The sequence below is a fragment of the Pagrus pagrus genome, assembly GCF_965226575.1.
Source record: "Pagrus pagrus genome assembly, chromosome: 10".
Lineage (NCBI taxonomy): Eukaryota > Metazoa > Chordata > Actinopteri > Spariformes > Sparidae > Pagrus > Pagrus pagrus.
In genome coordinates this window covers 17,275,788-17,303,282 of record NC_140194.1, presented here as the reverse complement: position 1 = coordinate 17,303,282, position 27,495 = coordinate 17,275,788, and the positions used below count along the sequence as shown (strand labels likewise).

The window sequence follows — 27,495 nt, the reverse complement described above, 5'->3', positions numbered from 1 at the left end:
GTATTCAATGAGGAGTTCGTTAAATTCGCGGTTCGAGCAGTGAAGTTTCACGTCTCATTTATTGCATAGTTTCATCCACTTTTCACCTGATTCTCTTCCACAAATTCTTTCGCAAAACACAAAACTGATTATAATTCATTTGCATAGCCCAGTAAACTGCAATAAACCCCAGGAGGAAATTACATCTCATCATGCGATACATTACATTTCCCGGGATTTATTATAACATAAATATTGTAGTTCTCACACATGGCTGCTTGTAGTGCATTCGTCAGTACAGTTAATAAAAACAAAACTTTCTGGACTCCCTGAAGCAGCTGGAGTGTACAGCAAATACCTCCTAAAGCTTTACAACGGACACAAAGCAGTGCATGGAATATACTCGAAGCTTGACAGAAGGAATCATTTCACAATCAAAATACAACAATATAATATAAAATGTTGAGCTCTAGAAACCGAATATTAATTATGCCTGAGATCTTCCTCTGAAAATGTACCACGGCCACTTTGGTTTAAGGTTAAATAGATCTGCTTGGGGAGCGAGATGCTCTTTGGTGGTTTTAAGGTAAAAAGGCACAACACGAATGTTTTTAGAATCAAGGTGGAATCAGATCGAACAGTAAATACGATGCAAAAATGTGCAAAATAGGGTCATTGTGCTCAGTCTCATCCCACACATTAACATAACTGTTAGAGAGGGATGTTAAGATCTTTAAATCAAAGCTAAAAACACACCATAATAAAGGAATTTAAAAGAATATAAAACCTGGCACTAAAGACAAATGCCAAAATTCATCAGTAACCTGGAGATTCATTTTTTTCAGTCATTGGTTAATTTACAATCCAATAGCTGCCTATTTTCAGGGTTGACTTTTAGAAAATATTCTGTCTAAAATATGTTCTGAAAATAAAAAAAGCCCTTGTTCATATTTCTATGATCTGACTAGTTTGAAGCCTTGGCCAGTGTCCAGTATCGCTGGTGGAAACCAGTTAAGTTTAACTCTCTTCAAGCAACGCAGGCAAGCGCTGCAGAGCCACAGCAGGTTCAGACCGCCGCACCACAGCGCCAACTGGACCACCGGGTACGTCATCCGGGGGAAGTACATGCTCCAGTGGTTGGTGACATCGCTTCCTGTCGGCAGGTGCAGCGTGTAGTCGCTCCAGTGTTTGGAGACGCCGTAGTTGGCACTAACCGCCCTGCCCCTCTCGCACCACTGGATGTTGCTGTTTGAATTGCAGTTGTATTCCACCCACTGAGAGGTGAAGTCTCCGAGCTGCGGGGGGTCCCGGTGCTCGACGTCAGTCACTCGAGCGAGCGTCGCTCCCTGCACAGCCACGTACAGATCCTCTGCCTTCCTGACCTCCTTCACCCACGGCGACGAGTTGTCGCAGTCGAGCACTAAGATGAGGCGCGAACAGAAGCTGCCGTTCTTCTCCTTCCACCACTCCAAGATCTGATTCAGACGGAGAGTGTCTCCCCCTGATGATGAACACAGAAACCAGCTGATTACAGATCAAACACAAACAAACTGTGCATGAGAAGAGTGAGATGAGATTACTAAAAATAAAACTGGCAGTAAGAGGAGGGTTAGATTCCATGAGTGACATCAGAATAATCATTAAGATGAGAAATGTTCCTCATCTCATTCATTCGGTCTTTTTTATTTCACCTACATTTTTTCTTTGTTTACTAATTTAATCAAATAGGTGGAATGTTTTAACAGAATTAATAGACGAGCAGAAAAGCAGCAATCGAATGTTGATTTCAAATTTGAGTGTCAACATTATGACTGAAGCTTTGAACCTTCAGACTATTCTGTACAGACCTAATCATATACAGAATTAGATGTGCAAACTAACTTGTTATGATATTACCATTCATTTGGTCACTGGATGAACCTTTACCAATCATAACTGCATCAACATCATCCCCCCTCTCACCTGCCAGCGCCCACTCCCCAGAGCGGTGACTGTGGCCGCTGTAGAAGATGATGTAGGTGTCGTGGCGAGGCCCGTCTGCCGTGCGAAGCTCGAGGAAGGATTTGATCTTGGCCTGTAGAGCCTCCAGGGAAACGCCGCTGGTGGAATAGTCGCAGCCGAAAGCCTCGATCAGGTGGTGGGCGAAGAAGCGCTGCACGTTGTTCAACATGCCCGTAGAGCGCCGGTTGAGCTCCTGCACCTGGTCTGGAGGCAGCAGCATGGGCTGACCGTCAGGACTGCCGGGGAAAAAAACAAGAGAGGAGGACAGTGGGTGAATCCTGTCCATTTAAATCTGTTATTCAGCACAGGTCAGGGGACGTCTACTGAGTCAAAGACAACAATCATTACAATTAAACTTGAATCACACTCAATTAAAGCTGCAGAATATTTTGATATTTACCTCTTACAACTATCATCACACAGTGGTATTTTTTGTTATTGTCATAACTGGTAGAACCAGACAGTCTACCTAAAAGTGGCTGGCAATTGTTTCCTTCTCTGCCAGTAGTGATGTGTTACACACTACCTGCAGTAGTTGGTGGGGATGACCACTGCGTAGCCCACACACGTTCCTCCCAGGCTGTTCCCGAGCTCGTGGAAAAGCCCATGGAACAGAGACTCCAGAGGCAGGACGAGCAGAAACATGCTCACGAAGATACTGCTGGAGGCCTGCAGAGCACATTAATGGGTCAACTCATTACTTCACATCACTCCATTCCCAAACTGTCCAAACTAGTTGTTCCAAACCTGGGGCTCAGGATCCTCACATGGGTTCGCAAGACAAATCTGAGGGGTCACGAGAAGATCAGCAGAAAAAATGTGTGTCCGTGATCTAAAGAATACATTCACCTTTCTGGCTTTTAAAAAAATATCTTTACGTCTTTGTAGCATACTTTTGTGCAGAATTAAGAATATATTAATGTGCATTTGCCTCCAGATGATTAACTGCTGTTACATTCCTGATGGCAAAATCCTGTTGTGTGCTCCCTGGAAATAAAGCTTTTAGGTTTTCAACACCCACTGGACTTAAACTTCAGACTAATATACCACTGAACAGTTTTAAAGGTATGCTGAAATCCAGGCTGTGTGCAAATGTTTCATGTCATTATTTAAGCGTGTTCTCCTGTTAATTTACTGTTGCAACTCTGTATTGATGTCATTCTTTGCCAGGTCTCCCTTGTAAAATAGATAAGTGGTCTAAATGGGACCAACCTGGTTCAATAAAGGCTAAATAAATGAAAATAATAATAATAACGTATTTCCAGATTTGAAGAACCTTGGAGTCGTGCAGTCCTGTGATATTCAGTTGATCATGCACGGCATCTCTCTACAAAAAGATAAGATATTCAGTGTCTAGCTGCCCCTACCTGCCAGCAAAGACCAGCAACAGCAACTGTTGACACCAGCGTGAAGAGCACCAGGCGATCGGAGATGAGGCAGAAATGTCTCATGCCCTTTGAGGCCATGATCTTGTCCAGGCCTGACCCGAACTGGGACGAGCAGACCCTCTGGCAGTCACTGAGCTTGGTGTGAAAGCCCCACACTGTGATGATAAACACCATGTGGCAGATGGCCCAGAAGAGCACACAGACCACGAAGGCTGGGATCGTCAGGTACCACTGGTCCAAGTCTGTCAGCTTCCGAGCGGACAGAACGATGAAGGTCACCTCCACCACCAGCAGGGGCAGGAGGGACAGCCGGCGCCACAGGCCCCGCCACACCAGGAAAGGTTGCCAGCGCTCGGTCACAGACAGACCGCTGAAGTAAACGTCCAGCAGAGGGTCGCAGATGAGCTGGCTGAAAAAGCAGGCGAGGGCGAAGGGGTTGATGGTGATGTTCAGAGACTTGAAGAACAGCACGCCGGTGATGACAGCGAAGCAGACCAAGTTGGGAAGAGCCAGGAGAGCCTTCATCCGGAGGGCAACCATGACTGTGGCCAGCGCCACCACCAGCACCATCACGCTCAGGGACTTCTGGAGGAGCAGTACCGTGCTGGCGGCGGCGAAACCCACCAGCTCCAGCCGCTCTGCCGAGGTGAGGAAGGCGGGACGGTACCTGGTGCATCCGAACAGTCGGTCCAGCAGCGCCCACAGCGTCCTCAGAGCCACACTGGCCAGCAGCATGTAGTTGGCCGCCCGCTCCTTCAGGTCGCTCTGCAGGGCAGGGCTGTTGAGGAAACACAGCAGTCCCAGCAGGAAGCCGAACCACGGGTGGACGAGGCAGAGGCTGAGCCTCTCCATGTTGAAGTAGTAGTACACTATACTCGCTATTCCGAGGACAACCAGAGCCAGGATGAAGATGACAAGAAGAATGGTCTCAGCGGTCCTCTCCCACCGGGCATAGAGCCCCAAACACAGGGCGACCAGCAGGTTGAGACTGGACAGGTAGCCCAGCCACCGGACAGACGACCACATGCTCACCTCTCCGTTGACCTCCTCCAGCCGGGTCATCGCTGCGTGAAGGCAGTGGCTGACACAGTAGCGTAGAAAACGACACATTTTGAGATGAAAAACAAACAGGCCAAAGCCAAAAACAGGCACTTTAAACGGGTTAGAGTCGGCTTCCAGTCCTTTATGACATGTGAAATCAAACCGACACAAAAACTTTAGCGAAAAGTTTAGCTAGCTGAAAGTTAAGCTAGCAAACCTGTTGAAAGTGGCTAGCTTAGCTACTGTTAGCTACTAGCGGTGCATCTTTGCGCCGGTCAACGTTAGCACGAATAAACATTTACATCTTCACGCTCGTTGTTTGTGTTATTTTCATCTGGTGTCCGCTGCGGATTTTAAAAGCGCCTTAAAACGAGCTGTCAGAGGAGTGACAGACATATCCGTTAGAAAAGTTTGTTGTCACGTCAAAAGTTTTGAGTCGGGTGACAGGCGCCATGACAGTAGCTTCGACTACGGCAAGCGCGAAGGGGCAAAACTGCTTAACCAGCATTAAAGGCAAATTCCACAAATACTCTCACACAAAATGTTGATAAACATGTTAAATAAAACGTATTTTACCGATTTAAAAAAAAAAAAAAAAAAAGTCAGGGTTCATTATGAATTACTTACTTTATCCTGAGTTTTCAGACGGAAAATGGGACCAGCTCTTTATTTCTGTCAGTTTTCCACATTTGAGTAATTTCTGGGAGTAACACTAGTTATTTATGCCTACTGTTGCAACCCTTTAGTCAACAACACCCAAGCAGCTGTAAAAAGGCTCATTCAAAAGGGTAGCTTCCTAATGCAGCCCTACAGCCTGAGACAAAACTTAAGTTGTTTTACTAACTGTATTTTTTCAAAAGATTATTTATATTTACTTTATTAGTTTTCTGTTTGCCTTAATGTAGTCAGCTAACATACTGTAGGTATACTGGACGTCAGTAATGTACTAGAATTAGCCTGTAAAATAACCACTATGTGTACGTTTTTTAGTGTAATGTTTTACCACCTAATAAGTACAGAGGACGTGCCCTCAGTGCCAAAATGACCTCAAAGGTTAGGAACAATACATTCAACAAATAAGAGCTGCAACTAATGATTATTTTCCTGTTTGGTCTATACAATTTTAGAAAATCGTTTAAAAAAAACCCAAAAAACCTCTACTCATGTTGATCTGTTTAAAAGTAAAAGGTACAATAAGCACACACACGCACACAAAAACACGACGACGCCTTACTTTTACATTCATTTATAAAAGAGAAATACAACCATACTAGAAGCACACATTGTTCTGCATTGTTGAAAATGTTGATAATGAAGATGAACCATCTCATGCAAATAGACCAAAAAGAAACACTGGAAGACAAATGCACCAATTAATCACAAAATATGCTTCTTCAAAGTCTGAATATGTGTGGTACTGTGATTTTTTTTTTCCTGTGAAAACAGAGGAGATATCAGAAGTGGTGAGATGTGTATTAACTGGAAAATGATATGGGAATGGCAACAACACACTGCATTACACCAACACTGGAAATGTATTTGTTATCCATTAATATGACAGAGAACTGCACATTTGTATGTACTGTTTGACCAAAGAAGCTTGATATCTCTTTGTTAATATGTATGAGTTTCATTTTCTCCAGGGGCATGAAAGTCTGCTTGCAACATACAGTAAATGAGAACAAAGAAGGCACCTTAGACTCACTGGTATTATCTTATGGGCCCATCATACTGGTTGTAAAACTGTCGTCATAGGAAAATAATTACATTTTGTGACACCCTTTGGGATCAATGATAAAGTGCCACAGACAAAAAACAACGCAGGTTCATTCTTTCATTCACACTGATAAAATCCAACCACACCCACACATTTGGCCTGTCCAGGGACAGGCAGGAACACACACTGACATTTCATCTGGTAGTGTCTTTAGCTAAAAACCTGCCCCGTAGGATTCAGGCTCTTCAGATCTGGTCTCGCTTGCTATTGCTAAAATCTAGAGTTTCTCACCTTTTCAGAGGTTCAATATGACAAAACAGTAAATTAGTGCAAATCTCTTCTGTCGAGGTGAATTTTTCTGACTGTGAGGAGCTCAGATCTGGATCTTTTTGGAGGCAGAGTACTGATTTTCACATCAAAGTTACAAAATTGTGTCAAAGGGCACTGGTGCTGGCAAGTCCATTTGATATGGGTCACTGACTTGCAGTGTTGTACTATGCTCTGCTTGAGAACAAAGATGTATTGGAAATCTAACAGGAGATGAATCTGTTTTCATATTTGTGAGGATAACGAGAGGAGGAAAAAAGTGTAATACCTACTTTGAAACACTCGTACCTTGTTACACAATGAGTCAACACAGTTACAGTTTCACATTAGCAAACCTAGTAATACTCCTACCGTATGGTACTGAAAATGTTTAAAATGCTACAAATACCACTTTCTTGTAAAAGATACACAAATTATTCAGAGGATGCCAAATTAAAATGGCATTGCCACACTTAACACTGGACAACACCAATGTTTTGACTGTTGAGAATATATATTTCAAAACAATGATATTCTTTTTTTTTTGTCTTGGAAAACTAAATGCACATCAAGAATTTTTCAGAAAATCTAGCTGCATGACTGTGACAGAAGCGAGCGTACCAGTCCAGTCATTCCACCTCAGTCTCCCCAGTCCAATCAAACTCCTGTCACACCGCTCTCGTTGCTGTATCTGTCTTTTGTATGAAGCAGCCCGCCGCACTAGCTTATTGAAATAGAGACTGAGTACAGAATGTAGACAAGCTGACTTTTGTTATTGAGAGCTGATTGGAAGATGGGATGGAAATCAAGGAGAAGGGAGTTCAGATATCTTAAGGGCATTCGCTTTCCAACTCTTAAAAAACCTAGATATTTATCAAAATATATCCATCTTAGTGTGTGGTATGTGTATATGTGTGTGTGTATGCGTGTGTACTCTCAGAGGAGTGAGGATATGAGAAAATAATTTGTAAACTTCTCTCTTTCACACTGTGCAAACTGCATTATTTCGAGAAGAGGGAGGAGAAGTGGGAGAACAATGCAGCAGGTTAAATTTGGCAGCGCAGCAGTTGAAGGGGAGGTGACAGTTACGTAGAGAAAAGGAGGAGGGGGTAGCTGGTTTCGCTTAGCTCTGAAGCAGGATGGGGTCTTCTAGCTCGTGGAAGCCAGGCACCGAGCTGCCCTGGCTCTCCCCAGAATCCGAATCATAGGGCGTGTCAGGTAGCTCCGTGAAGCCCCAAGCCAGCTGGTCATCCTCAAACTCGGAGCGCACCTGCACGGGCACGTCGGCACACTCTTCTTCCTCATTGGAGTGGAAGTCCTGAGGGATGTAGAGCATCTCAGGGTAGTTGCGTGACACCAGGTCGCTGGTGGTCGCCAGACACACCTTACGGAAGGCGATGAGATGCATGTGGGAATACTTGACATATTTGTAGCGCTTGAAGCCCAGTGACTCCACCGCGACGCGCCAGCTGCGCATCATCAGGGCGTGGCGGTTTTGATGGGAGGAGTCGGGCGTGATGATGAGCAGCAGGCCGTGCAGCTCCAGCAACTCGTGGGCCTTCTTACAGCAGATCCAGCGCTGGTATGGGGAGGGGAAGTAAGACAGGAGCAGGGAGAAGACCACCACGTGGAAAAGCTGGGCAGGCAGAGCGTCGATGGGGTTGTGGAGCTGGCGGAGGAAGGCCTCTACCGCGTCACCAGCCAGCTGGAGAGGCTGCTGGAGCTGAAGGTTGAGGAAGTCACACTTGTACACACTCTGAAGGAGAGAAAACAGGCAGAAATTCAGAGATCTCTGTGATGCCAATGAGATCTTTTGCTGTTCATGAGCTGTCGTTGTCATCACTATGTAGTTTCTCGTCTTGCAGCTGCAGAATGCAAAGCGCTTTTTGTTCCGCTTTCTGCTGAATTTGTTCACAGACTGTCTAACCACAGCACTGACACTCTTGGCATGAGTCATTTCTGGTGCTGCCTTTGCTCTGAAATGGTAGCAGGGAGCCACTCGACAGGAAAACCTCATGCATTTTTATTTGTGAATTTAAAACATGTTGTCAACAAAAAGCGAGCAGAATAAATAAACACTCATACCTCAACTGCAGGCACTATGTCGATACCAACTGTAAGGAATTCATCAAACTTCAAGAAAGGGTTGAAGCAGCTTCCCACGTCAAGAAGGCGCATTTTCCCCAGCTGAGAGATTGAACTACAACACAAATGTGGAAGAAGTGTCGACATCAACAGCTTACAGTTGCTTCTTAAAAAAGTGGTACAAGTTTGGTACAGACACTCATGGTCCTCAGAGGAGGAGGATGATTTAGTGACCTGCTTTTCTCTTTCACCACTTTCAGGCATGCAGTGTGTAAGTGGTATTTTAAACAATTATGCCTGACTAACTGGAGGCTTCAGATACAACTTTTCATCTCGCTCTGCCAAAGAGTATTCCTTAACAACTTTTTTTTCTCTTCACATTACTTCACCTAATTATTTTCATGCTACTAGACCGAGCTAGGGGCGATCTTGTTGTCAAGCTTTACGTTCCATTTCTCAGCAGCAAGACTCTAACAAAAGCAGATATCATAGCAAAGTTTAAGTATCAAACACTTCCTTAACACTGTGTGCAATATACACTACAGACTGTAGGTGCCAGTAGTATAAGGCTAGAGAATTTGAATTTTTAAGCAGCTTGAAAATGTGATTTAAAAAAAATAAGTTTATATTAAACTATAAAATATCCTGCCTCCGTTACATATCTTTGTCACAAATGTTTGATAATCACATTTGCAAAAAATGCGTGTATATCGGCCGATATATTGATATTGGAATTTTTTTCTCCATAATATCAACATCAGCCTTTAAAAATAAGGCTCTTGTTTAGTTGTTCTGTCTGTTTTTGATTCTAAATATTCTAAGCATTATGCATAAAAAAGTAACTATTAACAACTCCAAAGGCAAAAAAAATGTGCAAAATATCTTTAGAGGACATATGCAAAGTTTAATTTGTCATGAAAGTTACAGTTTGATTTGACGTCGACTATTGTATCATTTTCTGTCATTACAAAACAGTTAGGAATGTTGATTTCTTGTATAGTAACTGTAAAAACAGTATACTATAAAGGTGAGTATATAGTGAATACTTCTCAATCTGTATACAGTATACAGTATACAGTACACAATTAGGATATAAAAGGTTCAAAGATCTACATTTATGGCAGGAGAGGTTTTAACTATAACTTACCTGGGGATGGTGCTGTGCGGTTGGGCACTTGCTGCAGTCAGACCCATGGTGAGCGTGGCACTTTTCTCATCCTTTTCTAACATTCTTTTCATCCCGCCGTCCAAAAAGTATTCCTGACAGACACTGTGGAAGTTGAATCAAAACAGTACTGTGAAAGTGACAATGACATGTCCCAAAAGCACATCCTACAGGTTTGGATGAGTCAGAATTCACAGTCATGAGGTCTAAAACTGCAGCTGTGTGACGTTGGAAGACGTTTGAAGTCAGTCGTACCTGCGACACCAATCGATGCGCCCCTCTCCTTCGCATTTTTTCGTCCAGTGGTTGTCAGCAAGGTTCTTCATGGCGAGGGCGTACTCACTCAGCGTCTGTTCATCCTCACAGTGCTCGCGCCAGATCTTGTCAAAGTCGCCCACTGAGGACACAAAAATAACGACAGAACTAAGAAACAAAAACACAGAAAGTAAATCACACAGCTCACCAGTTAAGAGGAATCAATTGAGACTTTCAAAGTTAGCTTAAACTACCGACTATACAATCATCCTCGGCTGTCATCTGCTTCTTTTAGTCTGACATCACGATCCATCGCAAACAGCAAACATTCACCACCTACTTTCAACTTTGGTCATCCCAGCACCAAAACAGTATTCCTTTGGAAAGACCTGTTAAAAAATCTCAGGCCACATTTCCTGCTACATTCCGGACGTGTTCACTCGTCTCTGCCAGCACTGAAGTGTAACTGTTTCACTAAAAATCATCCTCAAATAGCTATTTCACAGTTAGAATAATATCCACAGAAAAATCCCTTCAGCACATCTTCATAGTTGCTCAGAAGCTTGCAGCCTGTACCGTAGTCAAACACGCTGATAAGGGTGAAATCCCATGACCACAGGGAAAAACTTCTTTATCTGATTTGCAGAAATGAAAGGACAACAAGAGGAGTGGTGGTAAACAGCAGCACCCTGGAAGCATGACCACTGTGATTCAATGCCAAGCCTACCAGATCATGCTTTACTTATTAACCAATCATGAGGTCTGCTACCAGGACGACTTCTCTGGGCTGTTCTAGCCTCCAAAACAACCAGCTAGTCTCTCCTGCTCCGAACATTTTGTGATTTAACACCATGATTCAAAGCATGACTTGATCTGTCATTATGATTATGTAGTGCTTTCAAAGTAGGCCAGGGCTCACACACATAACAGCAAAACCTAACATCTTTTTGCATTGTTTACTACATAACTGATAGAAGAGAGAAATTGGCCTCCTTTTTGCAGTTCTTGATAGCAGAAGTTATTCTTTGCTGAGTCTTTCAGCTGTTTACTTTGACACTTCAGAGCCGTGAAATGTTAACATGCATATTGTTGATTCAGAATCAGTCAAATGAAACAAGCAGGAGACAACTTAGATCATGATATTTGAGGCTTTCATACTTTCACAGTCAAATACACATTGTCTACAGACACCTAAATTAAATGCCTTTTAAAAGCTTTTAACCAACTTTAAACATTGCAGGTAAGTAGTATAAATATGGTCCCATGCAGAGGTAGGTTTTATGCAGGAATATGGTTATTAGAGCAGTTAATCTACATTTTACCGACAGGTAAGTGCAAGTATAAAGTAAAAATATATAATGGGGTTCAGTAGTAGGTTTAAAGATTTGTAAAATAAGAAATGAGGACTTTTATCCAGAAGAGCTTGACTCATTTTAAGAAATAAAAATTAAAAGATGAATAACAGAAATTGGATGAAATACGTGTGGCTTTAAACACCTCACAAACTACGGCCTAACATTTATAAAATTCAATTAAAGACATTTTAGGGACCTGCAGACACCGGGCAAATAAATCTGTTGGCTGTTGTTTTGCTACAATCACAAGATAATGATGAACTGATGCTAAGTTTCTTTCGTCAGAGTCACACCTGCTGTTTTGAATTCTCCTTTTTGTGTTCCCCTCCTACACAGTCTCTGGTAGGACTATGCATTTCCTCAGGAAGACAAAATGAGAGAGAGAATGTAGCATCAACAACAGCACAAAGCCTCTGTGTGGGCAGGCACTGTAGCAAGTTTTCAAACCTAGTGCACTATTTGCTGGTAGGCACTTTGAACTACAAACAGTATCAAACTTCAAACTCGTTGCTGGAATAAATCCATTTGTCAGTGCTGTAAAGTCAAATGTCAATTTGTTCTTTGAGCAAACATGTTGAGCACCCTGACTGACACTCAAATGTCATATGTCAGTTCTTAAGTATTGTGAAAGGGGTTTTCCAAACTTCCCATTTTACATCTTATCCAGATTGACTCATAATAGGAAAGAAGAAAGAAGTTTTTGCAGATGATGAACACAATCTAACTCCTGTGGAAATCCAACTCTGACACAGTCTTTACAGCTTTAAAACATCCATTACTTTTCATTTCAGTCACTGGAACACAAACACATGAGAGAATGAAGCTGCATTTAGTTTTGCATCTGGAAAGACTGATTATGGTCTTGCTAATTTTATTTGCAAATCATTCTGGTCTGAGTTCTGAGTGATGTGAGATGAGGTGATGGAGAGCAACATTTCAGGTGAACTTAAATGTTCTTCTTTTTCGTTTTTTTTAAATCTCAGTCTCACAGTCAGCAGTCAGACAACCATCTGCCAACTAAGTGGTTACTTTTGGACATTTTTCTACTTCCCCAAATTATGAAAGCAGAAGAAAATTCATCTTAAAGTGGTATCCAAACTGTCAGTAAGAACTCTGGTCTCATGTGTATGTAAACTTTTGACCACCACTGTACCTTTTTTGATTTACATGTATGTCACAAAGCATCCAGACCCCTCAGTTCATCTGGGTTTACTAAGTATACCCAGGATCAAAACCAAGCAAAGTAAAGCAGCATTTAGTTTCTATGATCCCTACTTGAGGAACAAACTTCCGTAATATCTGAGTTCGGTCAGCTCATTTAAATCAGACCATATAACATTATTGATTACTGTTGCTCTCCAATAAATTAGATACATAACTTGTTTCTAAATCTGAAAATATCCATTTGCTTTTGTTTTTTAATGTCTTTTAAACAAAGTTTTTATGTTTTCTTAATGTCTTGTAAAGAACTTTAAATTGCCTTGTGTCTCATTGATGCTATACAAATAAACTTCCCTTGCCTTAATTTTAACCGTGAGCAATTAATGGGGAAAATTCCTCTTTAAAAGTAGAAATCAAGAGTAAAACACTTAAGTCCTTGATGTTTTCAGGGAAATGTTTGTTCAGTCCAGGGACTTATCATTTATTGGCAATAAAGAGGCGACAGAGAGTCATTCATTGTCAGCAGCTCCATTGGTATCTCTCATTAGTAACCTAGTAAGGTCTCGGTTGTCAGTACACGGGTTTAAGATAAGAGGTAATACATGACTTCGCTTTATAAAAGGCAATATAATTTGTAGGTTATGTTATTGTTAAGTAGCTTTAAAGGCCTTGCTTGCTGAATGCGGTCTGCCTCCATAACACCTAGCTAACCAGCCACAAAACCAGACCGTTAGCTACGAGGGGTGACGTTAACATTAGCAAGCAGAATATGTTAGCTTTACGAAGAGTACTGTTAACGGGAAATGAGTCAAATCAGTATTTTTGAGCTAATGTTAAGTGTTAGCCACTCGGCTGCAGGGCCAGAGAGAGATAGGGGGCCCAGCCAGGCTGCTTACCCTCTCTGTATTTCCTGCGCAGTTTTCTGTGGACGTTTTTGACGACCCCTGACAGCTTCTCCTGCTCCCTCTTGCACGGTGCTTCATCTGGGATCGGCATGTAGAACAGCTCCGGGTAGTTTTCCGTCTCCCCTGTCTCGACATTGTCCCTGAGGTCCATAGCACCGTGCTGCCGATGCTGCCTCCTCCGCCAGTCGCTTCCCCTTTCCCCAGCTGCAAACCGACCGGCGAACCGGTGCACCGGCCAACAACACGCGAGCTGATTGGTTGACTCTGACAGACATGCTTCGGAACTGACAGTCCGTCGTCCAATCACGGGCGAGGAAGAGGATCGAGCCTGCGTGAGTGCCGTGGAGCGTTTAAAGGCACCTTGTAAATCCTACAACTCGTGAAATTAGGTTGCCTCTGTGACTGTATGTTTTCAGGAGTAATGTCAAATTTTTTTATAAAATAGCATTTAATACACATGTTTTTGTGCATGACGAATAAAACTTCTACATCCTATAAATATCTTTTGTCGTGTATTAATAAAGGCTACTTCTATCTTTCCCCTTGGCATGATGTGCTACTGCTGTAACTTTAAATATTTCCAAATAAAGTTTATTTGACAAAAAAATACAAAACCAAATGACTTGGCATGGGAAACAATACTTAAAGGAACTTAAATCATGTGCCAGTACATTTTTATGTATTTCATTATGATAAAATAATTATTTGTATATTTGAACAATCAAATCATACTGTAAATTGTGGGTACTACGACTACTGCAGTTACGTGATATTAAATTCATAAATTAAATTTCACTATAAACCTTAGGTCCTCTTGCAAAATAATATATTTAAAAGTGTAGTGCAACCTACATTGATTTGGCACCGATGCAGCCACACAGCAAAGACGCTTGGCTAACTGCCTCAGCAAGTGAGATAATCTGATTAGGCACAGCAGTTGGATGCAGTCTGCACAATAGATTTGGGAGAGTGTGTCTGGACATGAACATGATATTTTGTTTTTCCTTGATAATTAATGTTGCAAGTCCTGGTTAGATGCCAGTGCAGATTATTCAAGAGCACTGAATAATACATTAAAGTGCTAATTTGAAGAGGTAATGCATTTTTAAAAAAATAGGAAAATAACTTAAAAGCCTAAACAAGAGTGAAATAGTAAGATATTATTTCTTGTTATTGTGAAACTAAACAGTTTTGGAGTTAGTCAAACTGTGGTGGAGAGAGTGTGTCAGCCTGACAGAGCGCGTTTCAGTCTGGAATGGTAAGCTGACTGTGGCTAATAAAAACAAGCTGCCGTTGTCAAAACAGTTGGGAAAATCTTAGGCTGCCAATGAAATTATTAAATACTCTGTATAACTCTGCTGTTTACAGGAAAGCTCTGTCTAGTATTAAGCACACTGAACATCTAATCATTTCAGAATTTGAGTTAATGCCCTCTGGAAGACACTGTATCTCTGCTAAATAAAAAACATTTTTCAATACAATGAAAAAAAAACAGCACTGAAATACACCCATGCCGGGAGATTTTAATAAAAACAACTTGTATTAACTTCTGCATCACTGCCATGATGCTGGAGTTTTGATGACATGCTGTGCTTTTGTGATTTCTGTTGGTTAGAAAAACACAATTTCTTCACGCTGGGGGAACAATAACATTTTTCCTATTTTATTACTCTATTATATACATATATTCTATTCCACAGATGTAATCTGTGAAGGTGAACAGTCATGAACATGAAGCTGAGAACAGGTAAGGCCCAGCTAAATGTTGCATGCACTAGTCAAAATATTGCTAAACATTTTAGATTCAGGGTTATAACTTGAATTTCCAAAGACAGATCTACACTGTACTTAACATCTTTCTGGTTAGGTGACTATGTTTATGTCAAAAAGAATACTATTATGAGATAAGAGTGTTTCAGCAATGAAATTACAAAACAACTATTTTGTAGTTCCTACACTTCCTTTGACTTGATTTAAAGTTAAATTCTGTGTGAAATAAAGACAACCGCAGCTGAATCCAAGCCTTTTTTTAAGTGGACCATAGTTATCAATTCTTTTAAACCCCTTGACAGAACATACTGTAACGGCTCCTCTCTTCCAAAAATAACACACAGCACATGACCCCAACATTGCTTTCTACTGATGCTGTAGATATGCCTGCTTGATGTACTGCGATAATGTCAGGGGTTGGATGTACTTACACCATAAAATCATCACACGAGGACTTACATAAAGGCTGAAGAAACATTGATGAAGGCCTCATTCATATATATTTTATCCTATTATATTTAATTGTTGCTTTTATGTGATTAAGGCCAGAGCACCGCAAGGACCCTCTTGTTAAATTTGTTTTTTTCTGTTCTGTATGGTTCAGATCATCAGTCACTCATTTTTCATGTTGATATTTCAGTAAATAAACATGCAAATGTCTCATATGCTTTATGTAGAAAGACAGCACTACTGGCTTAAGCAAGAGTCCATATGACTTTTGATTTATCACTGCACTTGAGCAATAGCAGTCCTAGAAAGAGGTCAGACAGGCATCTGATAGTGTGGATATGAAGACAGTTGGCTGGCTGCAGTCTGCAGTTGGTATCAAACACTGCAGTCATTATCAGAATACGGATGTGGTCCAACAGGTGTAGGGGTCAGCCAACGTGCTCTGATGATATGGGGCCAAAATGAGCTCCACCTGCACAGCTAATAAAGATTTATTATTATTGCTCTCATGGGCTTCGTTACCGAGGATAACCCCTATTAATTCAGGTCAAATAACAGGGTGAGTTCATGTTTAAAAAGTTGTTTTGAAAAAGAAATATGTATTTAGAGCCTCTAGAAAGACCATCCAGAACTCAACTCAACTTTCCAGTTGAAAAAAGGATACTCGCAACAAAAATGTAAACCACTGTCCTGGAATTTGAACAGCAAGAAAGTATGGAAGTGTTATTATTTATCTTTGCACAGACCGCTTTATCACTCTGTATGCCTGGCTTGTCGAAACTGTTGTTTTTGTTTCCTCTGATGGCTAAAAATATTCATGTTTATGTGACAAAAAGAGAGTGGTAATCCTCACAGTGGACTGCCCGTAAATCTTCTGGCAAGTACATTACTGCAGCTGTGTTCAGCTCAAAACACTGCAGCTTAAAGCCAAAGTTCAAATAGGCAGCAGGAACAACATGCTATAGCTGTAAGTCACGCACATGGACCTGGCGCAAGGGCTGTCCTCTATTTGGAAAGAAGTGCGTCATACTTTCCCACTAAAAGACAACGAAAAGACATAAAAATATGAGGAATACCTCTTAAAAAAGGTTTAACTTGTACTCTGTTCCAGGGGCTGTTTGTTCATTCATTGGCAGGCTACACCTTGAAATCCCTGTCCCTCAGTGTGAAAAAACAGGTTAATACTTCTGTTGGTCACCTTGATGCCAAACATATTTTAACACTGATAAGTGTTGATAACGATACCTGATTTGATCAGAATGCACACCAAGATAAAACCATTTCAACACAGCAGAAACACAAATAAGAATCCAAACTGTCAGGTCAGAATCCGGTTTCTGCATTCTTGTAGAGTTTCAGGGTCTGACCGCATATCTCTGACACAACATGCCCCTGATGGCATTCATGTTTTCTTTTGCAAAACACTGAATATGGGCTGGATTATCTGTTACGGAACTGCAGCTGTTTAGAGGTAATAAAATCTATTTCAAGTATATTACCCTGCTGTGTATTTGTTAGTAGTCCAAAACTGTCATTCGCTAATTGATGCACGAACAATGATTGTAATAAACACTGTTATGAACACAAATAGTCATTTTTAAAAAAGCCACTGAAAGCATTGAATTAGGTGTCTGCAGTGTAGTTTATTAATTCCAGACAAACTAATGTACCCCACACAAATGCATCCATACACACAGCACACTGACAAGTTTCATTTACACCTCAAAAATGCACTAACACTCTGCAGAAATGATCAGTGAGCAGTGGTCCGCAGCCTGTTGTCTGAATCGACGCAAAGCTTTATGTACAGTACAGCTTAAAGGAAATTGGTTCATACTCTTGACAACAGAGAGTTAACATCCTCCCATAGGGAATATACAGTATTTATTCTGATATGTGTCATATTGGCTTTAAATCAGTGCCCTTTATTATCCATTGTTGTATGTGTGTTTTTTCCTTCTTCTAATTCATTTATCTTCAGATGAAGGGACGTATCAAATGGTATTATGATAGTAAGTCGCGAAAAGGGAGAGTTTTTAATCCGTGGCTGTCATAACTCATTAAACACCTCAGAAGTCCACGTTAAACAATACCTAAAACAAACCGGACTTTGACAGTTCAATTCAGCCTATCCTGTTGTTGTTTTTAGCTGGCTGCCTCTCACCTTGACAGCAAAGCCAAATCACTGATATCACGTAGAGCCCAAAACAGGCAAGAAAATCATAATGGAAGGCCACAACTGCAAATACCACTAGTAAGGTGGTGCATAACAATGTTTTTGAAATATTACTGCAGGAAAAAGTCTCTTTCCACCATGAAACGTTTCTGTTGATGCTTTCCCGTTCCTGACGCAACGGTGGCAGAGCTGCAGCAGTGGGTTGGAAGTCCGCTGTCTCCATTTCTTCATGATTGTCCTGAAGGCAGCTGAGGTTCGGTTCTTCATCCAGAGACTCGCTGATGGATGGCATGGGTGAGGACAGCATTTTGTTTCTGCTGACAGACGGCTTTTTGCCCCCACTGAAGCTTGTTTCTTTGTTCCTGTCATTTTGGGCCTGTGCTCCGGTGTGAACAGCTCTCAGACAGTGCATGTACAACTCCACCTCATCGTCTGAGTCTGACTCTGATGCGCTGTTGTGGCTTAATTGGTCACTTTCAGGTTCATCTGCTAAAAAGCTTGAACCTCCCTCTGCAGCAGCAGATTCAAGCTCATCTCTCACAGCTTTTAATAGGTCATGTGTGACATTCTCGTTGCTCTGAAAAGCTCCCTCTTCGTAAAAATCCATTTCAGTTATGATTTGTACATTTTGCCCTTCTCCTGTACTTTCTTTGTCAGTTACTCTCTTGTCCTGCACATAATCAAGAGCAGATAAACCATCATCATCCTTGTTTTGTATTTTGTCTAATCTCTTTTCACTGTCTTCTTTTGTAATGCTCTCTAACGCTGCATCTACCATCCTTGACGTTTCATCAACTGGAATTTCCTCCTTGTAATCTGGATTCTCCTCCCTTGGTTTTACATGATTCTCCCACTCCACACTATCATCATTTAAGTCTACATCAATTTCCTCCTCCCCCTCTATCTCCTCTTCTTCTTGAACATTTATCCTTTCAACGCTGACCTCTTCTATCTCCGCAAAGAGTTCCTCTTTCTCTAACTCTGTTTCGTCTTGTTCCCCTCTTTTGTCTACCTCAGTCTCCTCGACTGGCTCTTCCTCTCCAGCTGTCTTTTTGGCTTGAACGTATTCTAATTCTTTCTCAAATGCTTCGTCATCTTTCCCAGCCACAATCTCCACAATCTGTTCCTCTCCAATCCTGTGTTTGTCCCCTGAAGCATCTGCATCTTCGGCCTCGTTCTCTTTTGCCCTTGCACATGTAATCTTCATCACCATTTCCTCTTTCTTCTCGTTGTCCGTCTCTGTTATATCTCTATTTTCTAATGCCGTCTCATTCCCTGTGTCATCCAGCTGTTGTCCTTGGACTTCCTCCACTTCTTCAGCGTCCTCTGCCTTTGAACGTATTGCCACACTCTCTTCTTCATCAGTTAATATGTTCTTCTCCTCTTCTTCAACCATCATTTCCCAGTTTTTTACCTCAGCTGTGTCTCCTAAACAAATATCCTCCCGTTTTAAGACAGCAGCCTCCATTTCTTCTGAAACAATAATTTCTTCATCTTTTAAAGTGTCTTCATCTTTGAGCTCCACGAACGTGTCAACACGTGTGTGATAGTTACTCTTCATTTTCTCTTTATTTTCTTTTTCCACATCATTAGTTTCTTTGTGGTTTTCAAGAGACATCGGAGGTGTGACATCTGTTTCCTCCAAAATTCCAAAACAAGAAACACAGCTTTTCTCGGTTTCTTGTGTGCATGAATTATTGATGTGGTTCGGATTCAATTCATGTAAAGCTTCTGGTAGCTTATCCTCCTCTGACATGCCATTGTTTGTTGATTCAGTTATTGTGCCACAAACGTCATTTGTTATGTCTTTGTTTGACTCATCCACACACTTATAGCTGTTGAGTGGTATAAATGAGGTTTCTGGACTGGCCACAACTTCTTCTGTTTCACTTTGTGCACAAGTGTCATCTAGATTAGTTTTAGTTTGTGTACGTGCATGCTCCAACAGTTGAGCCTGTGCTGTTTCTGCTGTGGTTTGGCTTCGGAGGTCATGGGTTAGATTGTCTTCCTGTGCTTCTCCCTGGAGATGTAAACTCTCTGTGGGTTTTTGTGGATTTGACAATTCTGTATTTATAGCGTTCACAGTGTGTGGATGTATTACTGTGTCTCCTGAATGTGTTTTTTGAGTTTCTGCATGGTTCAGGACATCATTTTTTTCTTTTTCTTCAACGGGAGGATTATTCAGAGTGGCATCTAAGGATTCTTGCTTTGATTCTTCAGTCTTAACCACATGTGCTTGAACTTTGTGAGCACCTGTTTGAACAGTGCAGCTGGTGTCTCTTCTTTCAGCATGACTTAAGTCTCCAACATTCAGTGTAGCCTGGACTGGATTCCACCAATCATCTACGCTCTGACTTTCACTTCCCACTTTGCCAGACACCTGATGATACAGCGGAGCCACCACTGTTCCAAATGTGAAGCTGTCGCTCTTGCTAACAAGACTCTCAGTGCTCATTGCTGAAACAACACTGTCAGCCGGTTCAGCTGCAATGTTGGTTGTACAATCATGACTCATGCCTTGCTTCTGACTGCTTTCCTCAGCTTTGGAGACAGACTTGTTGATATGTTGGTATTCTGCAGCAGCAGGATCATCATTTGAGTGCAAGCTGTTGTCTGGGATATCTGCGGCACTCTCACCTCCTGTTAATGTGGCTGAGTCAGCCAAGTTGATGCTCTCAGATTTCCCTGGCTCACTGTTAGATGTGAGGTCATGTGCTGGTGACGTATCATTTGGAGCATCACAGACGGGTTCACTGCATGATTCAGAAACAAGTGGAGAACCTTCTAATTTGCTGATAGCCTCAGAAAATGATTGCATATCTGACTGCTTCTCCTTTAGCGTTTCTTCTTGAGTTGCCCGATTTGCTTCTGGAGGTGATTCATCTCTTTCAGTGCCATTCGCCCCTCCACCTCTTTGGGCAAAGAGGTCCCTCACCCGAGCCAGCCGTGCAGCCCTTCTGCGATTTCTCCGGCTGCAGTTCCTTCGGTTCTCGGCCTGTCCATCAACAACAGATTCATTTCAGTTTGCTCACAGAATAGTTATGCTGGTTTAAGAAAAGGGAGTAGGGTGATATTTAAAGTTGCACGTGACACAAGAACATGCTTGGATTAAATAGTGTCCTTGACTGCATTTTTGATTAAATATAAAAGGATGAATGATTAAAATAGTCCCAAAATAGTATGTATGACAAAATATGAGACACTTGGGAGGTGCAAAACAGGCACTGAGTGTACAGTACCTAAGGTGCACAGTACATAATGTTACGCTGGTGCTACTTAAGCCCTGGTCATGTGAGACTCTCAGAGTGCACCAGGGCTCATGTTAAGTTTTCTGTTCCTCCTGTACCTCATAGACACACCATTTAGCTCTCTTTCATTAATGCATTTAATCAAATGAAGTTTGGAAAGATTTAGGATTTAAGAGCAATTAGATAATCTCAGGTAACTTGTGAGTCACAATAATTTATTCAGTTTACAGTTTAATATCATGCTTAAGATTGTGTTGCATGCAAAAATGTGTTGAATTGTCTTTAAAGATGCACTATGTAGTTTTGGAGAAGAAATTCAAACTCAGAATTTTTATATTAACAATATTAATGAGGTAATGATACAAACTCAGAAATATATATATATTTTTCCATAACTGAATAAACAAGCTGTTCTCAGAGGAAAGTTACGTCCCCAGAACACTGTTTGAAGCTAGAAAGGTGGCAGGGTCCACCACTGTGTTGTCCTTTGGGGTCAGTTTGTTTATTCAGTTTTTCCAGTCATGAAAACAAAGAGAATTTGTTTATTTTACTTGTTTAGGCTTTAAAATTAACATTTCTTCCCCAAAACTACGTAGTGCACCTTTAAGAAGGAAGTCTATAGCAAACATGAATGTATTTGTAAAGTGGACTATAGCGTCTTGGTTTATATGTCCAAAAAGAGAAATAAGGAAATGCTTTTTCTTACTCACCAGTAATTTCTGCCTGTCTTCCTCTGACTTTACTGACTGACCATCAGAGATCTGTTTTGCTTTCATGTCCACTTTCTCTCCATGTTTTGAGACATCTGGAGAAAAGATACATTTTACATTTACACTGAGGCATTATAATTACAACCATGCTTATATACATTTTTTCAATGATCACATCAATTTTACAATCACCATATTTAATATTCACCTGTTGATATGTTTTCCTGAGATGACGCTTCCATTGCTGAAAAGTTTTCCACGGTGGAGAAATTCTGACTGTGAATTAATAAAATTGTGTTTGGTCAGACTTTTACTTATGAGATCACCAATCAACAAACCACATAAGGTGACAATGTTGAGATACATTAGTGGTTTTTGATTGAAACATATTTCAAATACATTTGCTGGTGCAAAATGTGATATTCCATTTTGGATTTTTAAAAACTTTTTGGCTATTTTAGTATTCACAAACAGCTTTGTTGCACAACCCCTGCACCATACCACAGTTTTGTCAATCAAACATATTATTCATTCAGCAATTATATAGAGGATTTTTCCACCAGTTATGTAAAATGACTTGTTTTGAATGAAAGAAAATACAGCCCTCACATAATCACATGTATGACCCTGATTCCAAAAAAGTTGGCGACGCTGTGTAAAACGTACTGGAAACAGTAGGCAATATGTGTCATGTTTTACCTCATCAATCTAATTGATTTTTGTAAATATATGCTTATTCAGAATTTGATGCTAGCAACATGTTTCAAACAAGTTGGGACAGAAGCAACAAAAGACTGAGAAAGTTGTTGAATGAAAAAATGAATGGAAAAACACCAGTTTGGATCCTTCCACAGGAACTGGTAACAGGTAGTAGTATCATGATTGAGTATGAAAAGGACATCCTCAAAAGGCTAAGTCGTTCACAAGTAAGGGTGGGGCGGGGTTCACCACTCTCTGAAACACATGATTGTATAACGGATATTACTTTATGGGCTCGAGAACACTTCGTTAACAGTGTTTAAAAGTTTGTTTGCAAATTATTGCAATCTGTTTTTGTTTATTTGACACAGTGTCACAACTTTTTTGGAATGGGTGTTGTAAATAAACCTGATTGGCCATTTTAGCCTTAGCTTTACATACAGTTTGACCCGTCAATATAATGTCAAGGCTGTTAGCAAAGTAACAACAATAATTACAGCAACAGTTACAATTTTGGTCAGGCAACTATATTATTAGTCGATATTTTTTAAATCGCATGACAGACACGACCAGTCTGCTCTTCCACCTAAGGCATGACAGACATTTGACAGACATTTCTCATAAAGAAAACCACCAGTGAAACATTTTATAGCCTCACCTGACAGCCTTCAGGCAGCTTTTTCTGTTCACATTTTCCAACTGTGTTTTCTCTTTCCTCTCTTTCACTCTCTGGTGACAGAACAGCACGTAGTTCTTGTTGTTATTGCTGGTCCAGAATGTCCCCACAGGTGTCTCGTATCGCAGACAAAAGTCCACCCTGGCTCCCTGCTCCCCAAACGGGGGAACTAAGGTAAGTTTGAACGAGAAACAGTCTGTCAGACTGTCACTGGAACTGGGGATGTACTCTGCCAGGAGGTCAAAGTGGGTGGACCAGGAGTCCAAAGTGGTTCGGATGTACACCGCTTTATTGAAGGAAATGTTGAGGACACGGATTATTCCTTTCAGTATTGTGGTCCCTGGAAGTAACTCGATGGACTCCAACTCCATTTTCTGCTCTCTGACTTTGATGAACAGCTCCTCAGTTGATAATGTAAGGGAGAAATTGAGAGGAGATAGAAAGTATTCCTCTGCATCTTTACCTTCGCTCTCAGTAGAGTCATATCCTGGCAGCTTGGGTACATCCCAACAGTCAAACTCCTTCACTTGCACCAAACTGAGACCTTTGGAGTCCGCAAAGGACACCCTCCTGGAGCCAGACAGGGGCGGCTCAGGCTCCGAGTCCTCGTCAGAGTCAGAGCTTCTTCTCCGTGGTAGAGGAGAGGATTTGGGCCTGATGCCAATTAACACCTCACCCTCATCATCATCCATATCCAGGTCCCAGGTGCTGAGGCCTGGCACTCCTAAGAGGCTACAGGCCCCCAAAGGTCTTGGTTGTTCCACAGACTCCATGGGGCTCTCTGTGAGAGAGTCGGTGGGAAGTGAACTGCAGTGCTTCTGTTTCTGGCAACTGACATTCAACATGCCTTGACTAAATAGATGGAGTCCAGTTACAGATGACATTGTTGCAAGGGCCAACACTATAAATAGGCCAGAAGGGACTTAAACTATGTACAGTAGTCTAAGTTCAGGAGGAGAAAATATCATCCTCTTGCCTCTTCGAGGCAGAGCATTTGTGTGATATAGTCTACAATCTACAGTAGATTGATAATTAACACATTTTCTTACCATAAAACTACCCCAGCTTGTGAAAGTTTTGTTGACATCATTCTTAAGTCATCAAACTAATTGTTCCTTGGAGAGTTATAGCGCTATTTGTATAACAAGCATGAGATTTACAATGACGGCTATTTGTGTTTTGTTGCTTTTGGCCAACAATCAGTTATGTGAGGTCTAAAACAGGACAAATGGCCTTTGCAGATTTTTAAGGCCTGACTCCTACTGACTCTCATGGTGCAACAACTGTGAAAACCTGATAGTTAAATGTAAGAAACCATCACCATAACCATTCCACACAAGATTATTCTTTTGTCTGCTTATCATATCAAGATTTATCTTCAGATAACAGAATTATACAGTTTACAGTTATGAATTGTGTTTGTGCTACTTCCTGTGTTTATCTCACAGCTGTGACAAAGTGGCATGTCCAGCCAAAACCATGACCAAAGTGGTTAGTCCTTAATCTTGCTGCGCAAATAAAATACATATTTTAACAGTGAGTAAGAGTGTCGTGTTTTAACTGAAGAATGGTGAACCCAGCCCACAAGTTGGATAAGAACAGTATAAAAGCATGTAAATGCTGTCCGTGTGGTGATAGTTTTGTCCAACAGGAAGAGCCAAACTGTCAGAGGATGTTGGATCTGGTACAGACAGAATACTGCGGTGCCAGGACTCGGATGTAACAGCTGAAATAAACAATGAATACAGAGGAAGGAAGAACAAGGCCGGAGCTCAAGAAGTATTCACACATGAAAGAGGAGAAAGCAGGATGTGTCTTCATGAATGCATCTAAGACAGAGGAGGACAGCAGAGAAATTAGTGCACAAGAAATTGCTGCAACAATTACAGATACTGTCAGTACCCATGAGAGCATCCCCACCAATCCAGATGACATGGTGAGCTCCTCAGACAATCCCTCCTCTAAAGACACTCAGCTCTTTTCAAAGCCCTCGCTCTCCTACATCGCTCTGATCTCAAAAGTTATCCTGTCCTCCCCCTCCCAGAAACTCAACCTGGCATCCATCTACAGGGCAATGGAGGAGCAGTTTCCCTACCTCAGGAGCCGGGGCCCAGGCTGGAGGAACAGTGTCCGGCACAACTTGTCCGTGAACGACTGCTTTGTGAAGGTGAGCCGTTGCGAGGATGGTCGGGGCCATTACTGGGGTGTTCACCCAGCTCACCTTAGGGACTTCCAGCAGGGGAACTTCAGGCAGTGCAGGAAGGCTCGGGGGAGGAGGGAGAGGGAGCGATGTGACGAAGTGGCGGGGTGTCTGGCTTGGATGGAGACCAGCTGCTTCCTGGGAAGGCTCTATCAGAGCAGATCTTTGGGTTGTGTGGAGCCGCAATGCCCTCTGCAGGAACAAAGGAGGTATCAGCTGAGTTCTTTGGACTGGACCCATCCACACTACCAGCCCTGGAGCATCAATGTGGGCTGTGTACAATCTCCCTGCTGGATGAGACAATACTATTTCCCAGAGAGGCTACCAGACTCATATGGCAGGGCTCCAGTTGGGAGAGGGCACAACCATCAACCCTTGACCTCCAGACTGCACTATGGGGAGATGAATGAACCAGCATTCACAGGCATGCACGAGTCATATGACGGCAGGTTCACGACACCACCAGGTCAAGCCTTCAGGTTTTTTGGCTGCTGGTGTACGTCTCCTCTCTTCAAAGAGTTTGAAAAGCCATTACCATACAAAGTTAACTTTAATTTTCAAGCCTGAACTGTTTTAAAGCAGCATAAAGAAAAGTAGAAGAAAGTGGACTCTGAAGGTTTTTACTGTTTCTCAATCAGTTATGAAAAAAGTACCTGAAAAACACAGTAAAAGCAAAGATAACATGTTAAAATATTACTTTGGTAAAACTGAAAGTCTCTTATTCAAATAGTACTTTGTGAGAGGTCTTAAACATATTTGTTTTTAAATGTATTTAAGTATTAAAAGTAATTTTCTGAATTGAAAGTAAATTACACACATATTTATATGTATGTTTTTATGTATACTATGAATCAAGCATTTATCGTATCTGATATTCAGCATTTTTTGATTATTGGAATCAAATGTCATATCTGATAAAAAAAATAAATGCTGCACTTTGACTCTCATGCAGCATGCAATCTGGAGAGTAAATAGTAACTTAATTTATTTAATAAATGAAGTGGAGTATCGACTACAATATTCGTCTCCAAAATGTAGTGGAGTATAAAGTAGCAGAAAATTGAAATAAATATGAATTTGTAAAGTAACTGGAAACTGAAGCTGTCAAATTATTGTGAAAGAGTAAAAAGTGTAAAGAATAAAGTGGCATTAAAAGGAAATACTCATGTTAAGTACAAGTACATCACATTTTTACAAAAGTTATGCTTGAGTAAAAGTAAAAAAGTCTTTATATATTGTACTTGAGGATCAAAAGTAATTTTCTGGCAATAACTGTACTTGAGTATTAAAAGTAAAGGTACATTATATATATATATTTACATGTATATTATGGGTTGACGGATTATCAGATCTGATAATGAGCATTTTTTTGATTATCGGAATCAGTGTTTTTTGAATTTGTTAAAAATAAAATAAATTGATTAAAACATGCACTTCTGTGTCTCTGCTGCAGCATGTAATCAGCAAAGTAACTAGGAATTCAAAGTTATCAAATATATGTTGTGGAGTATAAGGTACAACATTTGCCTTAAGAATGTAGTGGAGTGGAAGTATTAAGTAGCAGCAATGGTAAAGTACAAGTACGTTAAAACTGTACTTAAGTAAAGTAGTTGAGTAAATCTACTGAATATACAGAACAAATGTATAGTCCTTTTCACTTACAATAAACACTGGAGGGCAGGTAAATACTAATCCAGTAGGTGGCAGAAAGTTACCTTTGTAACAACATCTTCAATTCAATCATGAATTGCTCGCAGGGCTGAGCTGCTTTTGTTCCATAAAGAGAAGATATAGTTGGCCTCTCTGCTCAGCTCTCCATTATATTAATAAATCATGTTGAGGCCTCATCGCAGAACACTAATTCACAATGACATGGTATAAATAGCTTCATCTTTAACATGTATTGAGTTACTGTTGTGTAAATTCATAGTAAAGACATGAAATTTCTTCATTCTTATGCCTTTTTTGTGTATTCAGGGTCTTTGTTCTTACCTTGACATCGCTGTCCTCTCATCAAAGTCTAATTATACCTGATGCTACGGCAGCCTGGCCTTTGGTCCTCGTCATCTTACTTCATTGTCTCCTTGAAATCTGTAAAACACAGAGCTGATGTTACAAGAGTGTGGGAAAGGAGGAATGCTCAAAAGTAGAAAATTAATAAAAAGAAAGAAGAGCAAAAAAGAGTAGAACAGATCACTATAATCCTTA

The 27,495-nt window shown here is 41.1% G+C and overlaps 3 protein-coding genes across 4 annotated transcripts; all 3 read right to left on the bottom strand.

The window, feature by feature from the left end:
* Positions 1-24: 24 nt before the first annotated feature.
* Positions 25-4,872, bottom strand: tmem168b (transmembrane protein 168b). Of its 2 annotated transcripts, XM_084365009.1 has the most exons (5): positions 3,348-4,872; positions 2,728-2,766; positions 2,507-2,649; positions 1,942-2,216; positions 25-1,480 (listed from the first exon to the last, which is right to left on the bottom strand). In XM_084365009.1, exons 1-5 carry the CDS (start codon positions 4,476-4,478, stop codon positions 933-935), a joined length of 2,136 nt encoding a protein of 711 aa, XP_084221135.1. In that variant the 5' UTR covers positions 4,479-4,872; the 3' UTR covers positions 25-932. The 2 variants fall into 2 exon arrangements, with proteins under 2 accessions (XP_084221135.1, XP_084221136.1); XM_084365010.1 differs by lacking the exon at positions 2,728-2,766.
* Positions 4,873-5,570: 698 nt separating this feature from the next.
* On the bottom strand, positions 5,571-13,611 carry samtor (S-adenosylmethionine sensor upstream of mTORC1). The gene is made up of 5 exons (XM_084364476.1): positions 13,350-13,611; positions 9,938-10,079; positions 9,665-9,787; positions 8,518-8,632; positions 5,571-8,188 (listed from the first exon to the last, which is right to left on the bottom strand). Exons 1-5 carry the CDS (start codon positions 13,507-13,509, stop codon positions 7,556-7,558), a joined length of 1,173 nt encoding a protein of 390 aa, XP_084220602.1. The 5' UTR covers positions 13,510-13,611; the 3' UTR covers positions 5,571-7,555.
* A 3,596-nt stretch (positions 13,612-17,207) lies between these two features.
* On the bottom strand, positions 17,208-23,897 carry ppp1r3ab (protein phosphatase 1, regulatory subunit 3Ab). The gene is made up of 4 exons (XM_084365141.1): positions 23,070-23,897; positions 21,921-21,988; positions 21,713-21,807; positions 17,208-20,749 (listed from the first exon to the last, which is right to left on the bottom strand). The coding sequence occupies exons 1-4, from the start codon at positions 23,858-23,860 to the stop codon at positions 17,702-17,704; spliced, it is 4,002 nt and encodes a 1,333-aa protein (XP_084221267.1). The 5' UTR covers positions 23,861-23,897; the 3' UTR covers positions 17,208-17,701.
* Between the last annotated feature and the right edge of the window lie 3,598 nt (positions 23,898-27,495).